Below are 15,073 nucleotides of genomic sequence, written 5' to 3'. Positions count from 1 at the left end.
ACGGGCCCAAGACCCATCCTTGCCTGGGCCATTGACCCTTAGAAGGATCCCAGTGTATGGCCCATGGTCCCAACGACTCTGATGGGGAGGTATGTTCCCCATCCTGGGTGGGATACAGAGGACCTCACCTCTGAGTCCAAGGAAAAGAGTCAGATGCTTCTGACAATGGAGGTGCAAATCCAGAATGGACTGGTAAGACGTAGTCCGAGCCTGAGGACAGCACTACCAGGGAAATCATGGGAGGCTTTCCTCTAGACAACACGCATTTCTGTGGAGGCTTGGGTAGCAGCACCACACTATCTCAATGAGGTAAGGTATGAACCGCAGGCAGTACCAAGAAGCTAAGTAGGTCTCTTGCAGCTGCATACGCCTCCAGGGTTGCTGCGATCGGCACCTTCTTTCAGGGGAAATGTCTGGCACAGGCTTCAGAGGCAGCAATCCCCTCTTGGGAAGCATTAAGCATTCTGGAGGGGATTTATCCCCCAAATGCTTCTGGTCTCTGGTTCCGTCAGGGTACCGACTCAGGCAAGCGAGGCACCGAACCAGAGGAATGCCTAAGCCTTTTCTTTGGTACTCGGAAACAATCCCAATGAGCCGCAGACATCTCCAGCAAAGAGCTCCATACTGAAGTAAATGTACATGGGGCACTCACCCCATGTGACGACTCTGATAGGGGTCAAAGTGCTGCATCCTCGTCACACTATCTTTTTTCAAGCAGAGCTTGAACCCTTTGCAGATGTGACCGTGTCACTAACATGGGATTCCCCCAAACATTTCTAACAGGTCAGGTGTGGGTCACTGACTGGCATGGGTTTCACAGAGGTCCAGCAGGACTCAAAACCTGGTGAACACGGCATCGTTCCGGTAGCTGTACCAAAAGATAGAAAGTGTCAAGAGAGACCAAATGCAGCAACCTAGTACTAAAAATTGTCCAACACTAACTATAACTGACAAATTAGTAAACAGGATCTATATACAGAAAAGGAATGAGGAAAGCACTTGAGTTAACAAGTCTGAATCACCATCACTGGCGGTAAGGAACTGGATGGGAAGTCATGGTAGTTCCACCCTTTTATACCACCATGCAGTGATGTGTGGGGACAGAGGGCACACCAGCCATCCCAACAGGTACTACTGAGGAAAAAATATCACCAACACTTGTACATGGGGCACACACACACCTACAGTAAAATGGACATATGCAAACACTTGAAAGAATACTTTTCATTAACAAGGTGATCGCATTATTGAAAGAGAATTTCCGTAATAGTAACATCTTCAATATCATCTGTTTCACAATTCTCCAGCATGACAAATCCCAACACGTCTTCATAATCTATTACCTCTGTACTCAAGAGTAAAAATACAAGGAGAGACCCGTCAGTCTTATGCTACAGATCTAAAACCCATGCATTCATTGTACCACTACAAAAAAAATCCTCTCTCTAATTTTTCAGTTTGTTTCCTTTGTACATAAGATGCTGCCATATGCAGAGTCATATTCACAACTTCCCCTGTATAGTAAATCAGTTTTCCCTATTTAACAACTGTGCGAGAAAAGCATTTTTAAAAATATGTGATTTTAAAAGCACAAACTTTGGTGGTGAGTCCCCAGATCAACTGTAGTACCGGCAAATACTTTTAACTCACTTTTTAAAATTTACTAATTTCAGGTGGATATATCAATCTTCAAGATTTTGTGTACAAAAAATAGTGGGCAAATAAAAAATATTACCTTTATCCACGGTTTCCATCTATTATTTTCTCTCTAAAGCATTTAGAAGGAGCACAATTTTAAGAAAGATGCTATTCAAAATCAATTTGTCTTTGTACTTTATTTTACCTTTGTTAGTCTGTACAGACAGTGCAATTTCAGAATTGTGAGTCAATGGGAGCCTTTTCCCTTTCCCAATGAGCTCTTTATTTACAAAAGTCCCATTTGCACTGTGGTCCTCAATGTAGGCAACATAGGAGTTTTTTGGTCCCATTTCCTAAAAAAGAAAGAAAAAGGTAACAATACAGAAAAATAGCTTTTATCATGAGGCTGTAATGAACCATATCAGAGTTTATAACAATTTATTTTTCTTAATTAAGGAAATAATATATCATGAAAATGGTTTTAAAGAATGTGTTTGGCAACACTCTGTTAACTGGTGGTAAAGAAGAAAAGAAAGGAAGCCAATCCCTGCAGAAGAGAGAAAGAGATGATGGAGACAGCCAGGGACTGGAGCCTAAGGAAAAGTGAGGATGATGTACATGGGACTGCAAGAGATAACATAAAACAAATTCATATCTACACCAGGATGGTCTACGTGATCGGGGACTCCATACTCAGAAGAACTGACAGGCCTGTTACCAGACCAGATCTAGAGAACAGAAGTGTGCGCTGTCTGGCAGGAGCAAGGATACAAGAGTGGATGTGAGACTGGAGAGGACCTGATGGAAGCAGGAAAAAATCCAATTACTGTTCTGCATGTCAGGATGAATGACACTGCTAGATTCCCATTGGAATGGATCAAGGACGACTACACTCAGGTGGCCAAGACATTTACAGACGTGGAAGCTCAGATGATTTTCTGTGGAATACTTCTCATCCCTAGAGAAGGAGGGTGATGGCATGACAACATAATGAAGATCAACTGAGGGCTCAAAGATTGGAGCTACAAGGCAGGTTTGGGGATGATGAATCATTAGGAGGCAACTAGGGAAAGACGACTCTTCTCAACAGATGATCTCCAGTCAAGTACCTAGGATATTAATCTTCTGGCACCAAGGCTGTCATGACTAATAAGTGGGGAGGCCTGAAGGAAACAACTGAAATGCTTGTACACAAATGAAAAGAGTCTAGGCAATAAAATGGAGGAACTGGAACTACTGGTGCAGGAGGTCAAACAAGATATTATAGGGATCATAGAAACATGGTGGAATAGCACTCATTACTGGAATATAGTTATTGAAAGGTATTGTGCTGTTTAGAAGAGACAGGAATAAAGGTAAAGGTACTGGGGTGGTGTTGTACATCAACAAAGCAGTAAATTGTAAAGAAATACAAAGCTATCTATAGACAAAACAGAATTTGTTTGGTTCAAAATCACTTTGGGGAAGGATTGTAAAAGAGGTTCTGTGGGGATAGTGTTAGGGACCTGCTATAGATCTGATGTGATTATTGGACCTAAAAATTTACTTTAAGTTCAACAGTAAAAGGTAAGCGAAAGTTCACCAAATGTTACAACCTATAACAACAAATGTTCATAGAAAATAGGTCGAGTTGTTTTTAATAATAGTTATGAATAAGTACAAAAAAATAGACAAAAACTAGATTCGTCCAAACAAAAAAGGCCTACTAATATAGTTTAAAAACTGTTAAAACCATGTTTAGAAAATAAAATAAAATGTAAAGCCAAAAATGAATTAACTAAAATTAGTGTGGTAAATATTAGGCCTAGCTGGTGAACAAAATAATAAGGGGGATGAACTATGAAGCCCACTTTTCCCCCTTTGGGAGTTCTTAAAAGAGACTTTAGGAGTGGGGGAGAGATCACTCTCCTGTCCCACCTTGCATCCCCACTCATCTCGACTCATCTTCTCTGACCCCAAGACAGAAGGTGCAGACCAGACTGAAGGATTTTCAGCCTGAGGGGAAAGCCAGGAGGCCTTGCTCTTGTTCAAGGAACTTTTGTTTTTCACTTGAAAGTCCTAAAAATCATTAGATCATCATGACATCCAGCCCATCTGTGTGGCTACCTAATTGCCAGCACGGCAGAGGCACGCAAGGATCCTGTTCCGCCTCCTTTCCTTTTGTGTTACTTTGTCCCCTTTCCTTCCTCCTAGCCTCTCTCTTGTGATCTTGGCTTTTCATCAAATCCTGAAATCAGCTGCACTGCATCAGCACAGGTAGTTGAGATGACCACAATCCTGCCCTGTCTAAGGAGAAAAACCCAATTAGATGATGTGTATCAGGATCCAAGCAAGAGGTGTCACGGTCAACCTGCCAGACAAAGCATTCATAACCGTCCAGTGTTCCAAAAACAACAAATCTGAATTTCCTCCACCTTTCTATCATCTCTCTCCCCACCACCTTGTGTCTATTTGTTAGAAACAGGAGAAGTAAATACTCTTCACACATCATAACAAAGTAAAATTACCCTTTTTTGATGGAAAGGGTTAATAAAAATAAAAAACTCATATTTTGTAAAAAAATTTAAGTTAGTTTTGCATAATCATTCAATTTCAGTTTCAATACAAATGTCTGTTTTCATTTCTTGTTTTTTTCTGTGTTTAAATCAATAAACTTTCAGTTTTAAAGTAAATACTTTTACGTGTTTGCCAAGAAACCAAGGCCTCTGTTAAAAAACAAAAATAACTAAGTATCATTGTTTTAATGTTACACAATAAAAAGGTTAAACATCTTTAACTCTTTTTAGCCCTTAAAATCAATACAAGAGACCCCCAGGTCAGACTCAGACATGGATAGTGATCGCTTCAATATTATTAAAGAGATAAATACTGTTGGGAATTGTGGCATAATGGGAGACTAACCTCCCGGATACAGATGGGAGAATAAATGCTATTAATACTGTTGGGGCCCAATTATTCTTGGATGTGACAGATTACAGTTTGATGAAGAAAACTGTCATGGACTAGATTTTAGTAAGTAGGAAGGACATCATAGAAGAGCTGATTGTAGGAAATAACCTTGGATAGCGTGATCGCAAGTTGATTCAGTTTAAATTAAATACAGTCGCTCCCCGATTTACGCAAGCGTTCCGTTCCGGAACACCTTGCATAACTCAAATTTTGCGTAAGTCAGAAACGTATACCTGACCATTATGCAGAAAAAAAACAAAAAAAAAAACCCACTCCTGTTTCTAGCTTATGGAACTTTTTCCGTAACTGAGGATTTGCATAAATCAGGTTTGCGTAACCCAGGGGGCATCTATAGAAGGATAATCAAAACCAGGTCATCATCATGTATTTCAAAAGGGCAAAGTTTGGGAAATTAAGAGAACTAGTTTAAGAAGTCAGTTGGACTGAAGAGCTCATAAACTTAAAAATGCAGAGGAGGCATGGAATTTCTTCAAATCAACTATACAAAAACTATCTGAAATTTCCCAAGAAAGGGAAAAAAAAACTTGTAGGGAAAGGCTCAGACCCAGCTGGATGAATATCTACCTAAAAAGGTTATTAGGAGTAAGAAGAGAACATATAGAGAATGAAGAAAGGAGTTAATTAGCAAAGAAAGCTACATCATGGAGGTCAGAAAATGGAATAAAATGAGAATTGCTAAAAGTCAGGCTGAATTAGCTCTTGCTAAGGAAATTAAAATAAATAATAAAGAGGTTTTTTTGTTATACAACTAAAAAGAGATTAAGGAAGAATGAAGTTGGGCTGCTATGCAGTGTGGATGGTAAGGAGATTAAAAGATAATTTAGGTATGACCGAAAAACTAAATGAACATTTGACCTCAGCTCTCAATAATAATGATAATATAGAATGGGCATGAAGGCTGTCTGGCTGATGGAAATGAGTGACTAGAAATGGAAAACTCGTGCTCAAATCAGAGGGGCCGGATAATTTCCATCCCAGAATACTGAAAGAACTGTCACGTGGGATGTCTAGTCCAGTAGCAAGGATCTGTAATAAACCTATCTATTCAGGGGTAGTACCATATGACTGGAGAATAGCTAATGTCAGGCTATATTTAAGAAAAGGAAAAAACAAAAATGATTTGGCCAGTTAGTTTGCCCTGTGGTATGCAAGATTTTAGAGCAAATTGTGAAGGAAAGGATAATTAAATTCATCAAAGTAAATGTAATGGGGACGTAACGCAACATGGATTAAACAAAGGTAGATCATGCCAGATTAACTGATTTCCTCCTTTGAGAAAATAACTGAATTTTTAGATAAGGTAAGTGCAGTAGATCTAACATATGTGGACTTCACTAAAGCATTTGACACAGTACCACATGGGCAATTAATAGTTAAATTACGGAAGATGGAGATCAGTATAAGCATGGTAAGGTGGATAAGGAAGTGGCTAAAGGGGAGACGGCAATGGGTTGTGCTGAAAGTTAAATTATTGGACTAGAAAGAAGTTAATAGCAAAGTTCCTCAAGGACTGGTCTTGGGACCAATGTTATTCAATATTTTTAATAATGACCTTGGCACAGAAAGTAGGAGTGTGCTAATTAAATATGATGATAATACAAAGTTGGGAGGCACTGTCAATACAGAGGAGGATCAGAACATTATAAAGGAAGATCTGGCTGACCTTGAAGACTGGAGTGACAGAATGGAATAAAATTCAATACTACAAAGTGCAAGGTCATGCACTTAAAGTCTAATAATGAGAATTTCTGCAATAAGCTGGGAGCTCCTAAGTTGGAAGTGAGAGAGGAGAGACGCCTGGGTGTGTGGGTCGATCGCAGGATGACTCTGAACTGCTACCAGCTCTGAATAAGGCAAATGTGATCCTACAATTTATTAGGTGAGGTATTTCCAGTAGAGCTAGAGAAGTATTAGTGGCACTGTACAAGACATTCGTAAGACCTCATTTGGTCACCCATGTTCAAGAAAGATTAAAGTAGGAGAGGTCCAGAGAAGAGATGATATTCTGGGAGGGTTTTTTGTTGTTTTTTTTATTACTTTTCTTCCTCTGAAGCCCAGGAATGGATATGGCTGGATATGGGACACTTAGTGGGGTACACCAGGCTCTGAAGTGGCACCAAGCATTCTCTCTCTCAATTGCTTAGTTGGCTGGTTCTTGCTCACATGCTCAGGGTCTAACTTATCGCCATATGCAGAGACAGGGAAGGAATTTTCCCCCAGGCCAGATTGGCAGTGACCCTGAGGTTATTTTGCCTTCCTCTGCAGTGTGTGTGGATGGTGGTTATATAGCTCATTTAATCATTTCTCTGCCTTCGCAACGGTCTCATGTACTGGTGCACCACAGTCCCCCGTTGTTAGAGCCCTTAATGTGGGTTCTCTGACCTAGTGGTTGGAGCCAGGAGTAAACTGTCGTCACACCAACGGACAAGCTAGAGTCAGAGCCAGAAGTCATGCCAAGGGTCAAAGCTGGAGTCAGCAACTGAGATCTGAGTGAGGAAGCAGGAATCAAGAAACAGATCTAGTAACAGGAGCAGAGAAGAGACACAGTAGGTAGCAGGAACGAGGTATGGTAGCAGAAATAAGGAGTAGAAACCAGGCGAGGAAGCAGAGACTCGGGGTATGTCTACACTACCCACCCATCTATCGGGGATCAATTTATCGTGTCTACACTAGACGCGATAAAAATCGATCCCCGATCGCTCTTTCATCGACCTGGAACTCCACGGCGGCAAGAGGCGGAAGCAGAGTCGAGGGGGAGCAGCAGCGGTGGACTCGCTGCTGTTCTCACAGCCAGGTAAATCAATCTAAGATACGCCGACTTCAGCTACGCTATTCGCGTAGCTGAAGTTGCGTATCTTAGGTCGACCCCCCACCCCTACCCCGCGTAGACCTAGCCTTGGTCTAAGAGGTCTGCGCAGCAACAGGCCTGGCAACTAGTCAGTAGGCATGTTGCTCAGACAAGAGATGGGACAGGAAGAGCAAACTTTATAGCGAGTGGTATCCAATCAGCAGTGTTCTGTTAGTCATCTGACCTTGTGCACTCAGTGGGTGTAACTTTTGCTGGTGGGGTTTTAGCATCAGTTCCCTCCTCTCCCCTTCCAGCTCCATGGTGTATAGGAAAAAGCTCATGCTTTCAGCAGCCCCACTGCCCTGTGTTTGAGACCTGTGACATCCCTAGTCTCTGCATGTGGCACAAAACAGTTTAGTCTCCTGGAGACTAATAGTTTGGTCTAATTTTGGTTGTTGAGTTTAGTATGTGAATGTTGAGTGATATCAGTGGTCTCTGATGTACAGGTGGTCAGACTAAATAACCGAGTGGTCCCTTCTAGCCTTAAACTCTATGACTCAAGTCTATGAAAACAATGTGGATAAAAATCAGTGATTTTTTAAAAAGAAAAAAAAAACAAAAAAAACAACAGATTTTTATTTAAATTAACTACATTCTTTTAAAAAATAAACCTATTCAAAGTTAAATTATGACAACCAATGTTAAGGGCTACATTTACTATAATCTATTAAAATCATGTAAATTAAATGAAAAAATATTAAGCAGTACATGTTTACTCCCAAAGTTTTATAGAAACTCAAATCTCTGAACTGCTAGAAGTCAGTGGCTAAGCATCTGAAACCAGAATTTTCTGACATGCTAAACCAGCTTTTGACAGCAGTAGCCTCTTCTACATGTGCAGAAAGGATATTTTCTTCATTTCATTTTTTTCAACTTATTCAGATCAATGACTAGTTCCTTCAAAGATAAGAAAATGATTGGGAGTTGAAAAATCAGGAAAGCTTGTTTTCCTCTTCCAATCTATGTATAAAAAACAGTGAGGGGATGAAATCTACTAGTTCTAAAATCCTGAAATACATAGTGACCAGAAACCATCACAGATTCATTAACTTCATATACTTCTTTTATTTAATAAATCAGTTAGTTTTAAATGCCAAGCATGTTTTGACACCTTTTACATCTTCTTGTGTATCAAGCACATTTAACGTAGTTTTATTTGACCAATAAAAACATTCATAGAGTCTATTGCCAGAAGGGACCATTTTAATCATTTAGTCTGATCACTTGTATAACCCAGAGCATAGAGCCTCCCTAAAATAATATATCTTTCAGAAAATCATCCAATCTTGATATAAAATTCTCAGTGATGAAGAATCAGCCCCAATCCTGGGTAAACTGTTCCAATGGTTAATTATTCTCACCGTTAAAAATTTACACCTTATTTCCAGTCTGATTTTGACTAGCTTTAGCTTCCAGCCATTGGATCAGGTTACACCTTTCTCTGCTGGACTGAAGAACCCATTATTAAATATTTGTTCCCCATGTAGGTACTTATAGACTTATCAAGTCACCCCTTAACCTTCTCTTTGTTAATCTTAAGAGATTAAGCCCTTTTCATCCCTCTCATGGCTCTTCTTTGAACCCTCTACAATTTATCAGCGTCCTTCTTGAAGTGTGGGCACCAGAACTGGACACAGTATTTCAGCAGCAGTCACACAAATGCCAAATACAGAGGTAAAATAACCTATCTACTCCTACTCAACATACCCGTTTATGCATCCTAGGATAGGATTAGTTCTTTTGGCCACAGTATTTATATTGGGAGCTCATGTTCAGCTAATTATCCATCACATCCCTCAAATCTTTTTCAGAGTCACTGCTTCCCAGGATAGAGGCCCCCCACACTGCAAGTATGACCTACATTCTTTGTTTCTAGATGTGCACATTTAAATTTAGCCATCTTAAAACATATATTGTTTTCTTGCTCGTTTACCAAGAGATCTAGGTCGCTCTGAATCAGTGATCTGTCTGTCTGCTTCCCTACCTCTCCCAACTTGTGTGTCATCTGCAAACTTTACCAGTGATGATTTTATGTTTTCTTCTAGGTTATTAAACAGCGTAGGACCAAGAACTAATCCATGTAGGACCCCAGTTTAAGACTTATAAGGTAGTTATGCTGGTTTTGCTCATTTTTAATTGAATTCCAGTTTCTATCCAAATAGAGCTTGACACAAATCACAAGTAAAAATTAAAATCACCTACTAATAAGAAATGCACCATTCACCATTTGTAACAATAAAAAAAATGCAAAAATTCAGAACACAAATAAATGTATGTTATGCTATATAATTTCTAAATAAACGTGGATAAATATAGCACATTCGCCTGGTACTACATTTAGTGTAAAGACTATATTTAGTTGCAAATCAGTATGTTTTAATGGTTACCAACCAATGAGAACCAACTTTTCGTTAAGAAAATAACTAAAAACTATGTATGCAAAATAAGATTCAAATTGATTTTTTAAATCAGGAGTCAGCAACCTTTCAGAAGTGTTGTGCCAAGTCTTCATTTATTCACTCTGATTTAAGGTTTCATGTGCCAGTAATACATTTTAATGTTTTTAGAAGGTCTCTTTCTATAAGTCTATAATATATAACTAAACTATTGTTGTATGTAAATTAAATAAGGTTTTTAAAATGTTTAAGAAGCTTCATTTAAAATTAAATTAAAATGCAGATCCTCTGGACCACTGGCCAGGACCCGGGCAGTGTGAGTGCCACTGAAAATCAGCTCGCGTGCTGCCTTTGGCACGCATGCCATAGGTTGCCTACCCCTGATTTAAATCAAGGCTTCCTGGTTGCTGATTTAAATCAAGGCTTCCTGGTTGCTGATTTAAATCAATCCACCTTGTCTGAAAAGCAGTGAAACTTTGATTTAGAATTTTTCAGTTAATCCAGTTTCCTTCTTTACAGAAGAGAGGGAAAGGGGTAAAATGGCCTTTTTAGCACCTACCCTGAAGATTCGGAAGTGCTTCTTGCTGTAGTTTTGGTATAAGCCTGTCTCGGTCAACCCTAGCTTAGCAAAGCTATAATCACAGCTTCTGTCTCTGCCAAACCAACACTCGTCATTCACGCAGTCTGGGATTGGGGGGACAAGGAGGAAGGAAGAGAGAGAGAGAGAGAGAGAGAGAACAAAAAATTCCAGTAAGTTAGACCTACCACTGCAAAATGGTACCAAATGATAGCACTTGGAACAGGAGACAAAGCAAGATTCATCAGACACTGCCTGAACTCTAGGATATTTCTTTATTTCTAAATAAAGATAGAAGACACTTGTTTCCCGCCCCCGTTCTGTTCCTTTTAACATGACTCACATTGAGCATTCCTTGTATAAGAATGAAAATGTTAAGCAAAATAAAAATTGTCTCACTCCAAAAATTACAAATTCTGTTTGAGAAACACCAGAATTCATATGCATAAAGAATCAGACCCCTTTAAAATAAACTATGCATAATCAGTCAATTTTTAAATGGTGAAAAGCTAATTTAAAGAACCAAAACATTAATATCTAGAGCAATGATCAGTAATAAACAAAACTGCAGCAACAAGAAAAAATAATGCCCAGATGTGGTAGTTAAAAGGTTCTCAAAAATCTAGTGATGCAACAATCCCAACTAATGCTTCAATCCTTACAAACATGCTTAGTTTTACTTATGTAAGTAATTACATTGGGATCATTCATGTGCATAATTGTTTGCAGGATCAGGGCTTAAAGTTTAGTAATTTCTGTGAGTCTTTCACACAGCTACAGGAAAGATGCAAAGGTTTTTTTAAAAATAGAAAAAGCAAATTGTCAGGGAGGCTCAGGGTCAGTTGTAATGCCTGAAACTATTTAGCCTTTTTTTTGGGGGGGGGGGGGGTTAAAGATTTACTACATTTCATGTTGAGGGTATCCCTTTAAGTTTCTAACCCTTATAACTGTAAAAATAGTTTTTCAAACATGAAACTAGTTTTATATGACGTCCCCATTTCTGCAGATAGCTCCAAGGCTTCTGCTGTTGCTCAGAACTTTGTCAGGCAACAGCAATGTAAGATAAACACAACTCTGGTCGGTTTCACTGATGGACAGGTGTGAAATGGTCTAGAATAAGATTCATTTTAGATTGCTGGTGCTTGGGAGAACTTTGAGCAATAACAGAGATACTCAAATATAGTATTGAGATGGAATGATCAATCCACTAGAAAAATTTCAAAAATCAAAGGCTGGGGAAGAGTGACAGTAAAAAGAGACTTATTCCCCTGCCCCCCACAGCACCCAGAAAGCTGAACAATGTGTAAAGTAGTGGAAACCCTTCAACTTAACAGCAGCTAGGAGGTTTGGGGGAAGGCACTAGAAGCAGAATGCACCTTTTCCCTTCCAGCAGCTAGAAGGGAGGTAGAATTTCAAATTCATTAGGCACCTCCTAGCTAGATCCTGATGTAAAAGAAAATCTTTTTGTATCGACTCTGGGCTAATAGACATGGTAATTTTTCATATCCCTTTTTAAGAGGAGTCACAGTTACCACCAGAAAAATGCAGACACTGCCTGACAGAACTGTGACAGAACTGTTATAAATTTACTCTATTAATCTATTTTTAAAAATAAGGTAATTGTGCATTATTAACAACGGAAAACCTAATGGCAGACCACTAACAAGCAAGTGAAGCCTATTGTGGCTCTAAGGTCTATCTACTCCAAGTCAATACAGCAGACTGACATGAGATCATGGCAAAAGCACTGCTCCCACAGTATGTCTGCTAGCTAAGTATGTTCATCTGCACTTGACTTGCTCTGCCTAAGACCAGGAAGAGCATACAGACTGCTACTGAGTCATGCAGATTAAAACAGCTTTTTTTTAGTTCTAGCAGATAGATGGCATGCATCTAGGCATCAAATTATTCTTATAGATATCATTATTCTTTTTCCCCACCTTGGGTTCAGTAATGAGACAAGTTAAAAGGTTTTGTTTCATTCTGCTCTGGGGTCAAATTTTACAAATATATGGCTATACTAACATTATATAGCACAAAATCTTAGCCAGGCAAATAGGGAGGCAGTAAAGGAGAATTCTGAAAAAATTCTTCCTCCAGATTGGTAGATGCTGTGTATCTCAGGGCTGGTCCCCACTTAGTCCGGACTTCGGACTAAGGTACGCAAATTCAGCTACGTTAATAACGTAGCTGAATTCGAAGTACCTTAGTCCGAACTTACCGCGGTCCAGACGCGGCCGGAAGTCTCCCCCCGTCGACACCGCGTACTCCTCTCGGCGAGCTGGAGTACCGGCGCCGACTGTGAGCACTTCCGGGATCGATCCCAGAACATCGATGGCGTGCCGCCGGACCAGCCGGTAAGTGAAGACTAGGCCTCAGTTTCCTATGGCAGCAACATTTCTTACTGAATATACACTCCCTACAAAAATCCAAACAAAAACTGCAATCACACCATCAATTATACTTTACCATTCATTCAAAAGTGAAATATTCCATTTTATTAAACTTCTTCAGGATTTTTTGTCCTATTACACACATTGACTTGAGAGAACCCACTATGGTATATACATACCATAATTGCAGAAACCCTTTCCAAGTGCAAAGAGTCGACCCCATGGCTGAGGAACGATTTCTTCAGGTTCCTGATCCTCAGGAATTGAAGGAAGTTCCTGAGTAGGAACTGTGTCCAAAGAACTGAGGGTCCCAGAACTGGAAGAAGACTGACTGGCACTCTGTGATCCACTGGAGGAAGAACTTGTACCACCCTGAGACTGCTGGGCACCTTGAGATTGCTGGGATTCATTTCCAGTCTCACGAGACATCTTGGCTTCAGAACCAAAGTTTAAAACAGAGATTACTTCATATTGTATGGGATTTCTCATCACCAAAGCTAATTCAGCTAACAAATATTTAAATACAATTAAAACAGACAAGGTAAAATTTCTGGCCTAAAGAAATCAGCAGCCTTGTGGGTAATGTCCCGCTTGCTCTATTTTTTTTTGTAATCCACTTCCATTGAAAAAGAATTTCAAAAAAAATGGGTAACACTCCCTCTGCTGGTTGTACAGCAGCAGTTAAACCACAATCCCTGACTTTTAGTTAAGCTCTTCAGGGCACAGATTTCACGTGCATTTGTACAACAACAACAGCAGCAGCTCTCCAAACAGAAAGGGACAAATTAGACAATGATTCACCTTGGCAAAAAGAATTCTACAAGTAGCAAATCCTAAGCAAAAAAACATTCAATATTATAGAAAAGCTTCTGATGCCATCCCTTCCCAATATTGGTACCATTTTTTAAGAAAGAGGACAGTCTGTGTTGACAGTTTATTTATTTATTTTTTTAAAACACACAACTTCAAGAATTTGTCACTTGATCAGAGCTCTGGTCTTACTACTTACTACTCTGATAAACTGCTGGACATCCCAAGAGACGTTGTTTCTTTTGTTTTTCCCTTAGCTTTGGATACACACCTAAAGTCTCAACCTTGATTGCAGATACTCTACATAGGTACACAATGACATGAAGCTTATAAAATCAGCTGCTACACTTGCGTAAGAAATAGGCATCAGAGCACGAAATAATCTGTAAAGTAGTTAATGAAGATTATAATGATCATGTATTTCCACAGTACATTTCAGCTAAAGAGACACCCCCCCCCCCCACCAAGCACTTCTCCACATTACTGATCATTCCAGCAGCAATTACTTAGCCCCCATCGGAGATGCAGCTACCTTAGGGGAGATGCACAGGAGCCTTTTCAGAATGTATAGTAATGTATAGCATAGGATGGAAAGTAAAAGATGCTGTGTACATTTAACCCACCAGAGACAGAGAGCATTTTGGAGACTGTTGTGATAGGTACTGTAGAAGCCACTAAAACAGAGAGTTATGGGGAAACAAGAGGCTGTTACCCAAATTGAAACACAATAAGGACACTAGTGCAAAGGCCCCCAACTCTAGCAGAGAAACAGGAGGTTGCAGAAGCCAGGAGTGGGCAGTTCACGTCATCTCCAGAAAGTTCTCCTGAGGAATTTTGCACCACTGCACACGCACAGAATTCACATCACATGCAGATTTCCTTGTTTCCCCGCAGAAAGGGCAGGGAAGCCGCAAGTGTGGCCACGTGCCCCCCATCCCGCAGCGCACGTGACCGCAGCGGGCTCCTTGTTTCGGGCAGCTGGCAGGGCGGTCAATCACTGCGGGGCAGAGACTCCCTGGCTAGGGCTGCGGCAGACCCGCCCCCACCCCTTGCAGCACAGCGGCCCGCCAACCAGTCTCCCCGCGGGACCCGCTGAGGGGGGCATGGGGAGGGAGCGCTCCGAGGGCCGGGCAAGCTGGGCTGCGGCCACCCCGGGGCAGAGACCAGCGCACCCGGCGCCCAGTCAGCCGCGCGAACGAGGCGGCGCCCAGGGGTGCCCCCGTCAGACGGCCCGGCCCGGCCCCGCACCTCGAGGGTGCAGCGCGGCGGGGGCAGGCCGCGGCCGGGCCTACCGGCGCGTGCGGACTCGCGCAGAGGGCCCTGGGGACTGGCCACCACACGACCCGGACTCACCCGCGCGCGCGCACCTAATGAATGGTGACCCGACTCCGAGCCCGACCTCGCCGCTCATTGCGCATGCGCCCCGCGCGATTCTTCTTAT

At 41.0% G+C, this 15,073-nt stretch overlaps 1 protein-coding gene across 18 annotated transcripts in view; it reads right to left on the bottom strand.

The window, feature by feature from the left end:
• CHEK2 (checkpoint kinase 2) overlaps window positions 1-15,065 on the bottom strand; it is a 49,031-nt gene extending 33,966 nt beyond the window's left edge. For 4 of the 18 annotated variants that reach the window (XR_004648232.1, XR_004648233.1, XR_004648234.1 and 1 more), the window contains exons 1-4: window positions 14,986-15,059; window positions 13,002-13,256; window positions 10,412-10,536; window positions 1,844-1,991 (exon numbers count right to left, since the gene is read on the bottom strand). Coding sequence is in view for 15 of the 18 variants with exons in the window: in XM_034790816.1 (XP_034646707.1) it covers window positions 1,844-1,991; window positions 10,412-10,536; window positions 13,002-13,256; window positions 14,986-15,043 (586 nt within the window). In the remaining 3 variants the exon portion in view is untranslated. Of the gene's footprint in view, window positions 1-1,843; window positions 1,992-6,990; window positions 7,042-10,411; window positions 10,537-13,001; window positions 13,257-13,831; window positions 14,016-14,255; window positions 14,693-14,985 lie in introns of those variants that run through there. The other 14 variants (XM_034790820.1, XM_034790831.1, XM_034790819.1 and 11 more) reach the window with 14 other exon arrangements.
• Window positions 15,066-15,073: the final 8 nt, after the last annotated feature.

This window comes from Trachemys scripta, chromosome 15, assembly GCF_013100865.1.
Source record: "Trachemys scripta elegans isolate TJP31775 chromosome 15, CAS_Tse_1.0, whole genome shotgun sequence".
Lineage (NCBI taxonomy): Eukaryota > Metazoa > Chordata > Testudines > Emydidae > Trachemys > Trachemys scripta.
Note: the sequence above shows the minus strand (reverse complement) of the source record. Positions and strands in the feature narration are given on the sequence as shown.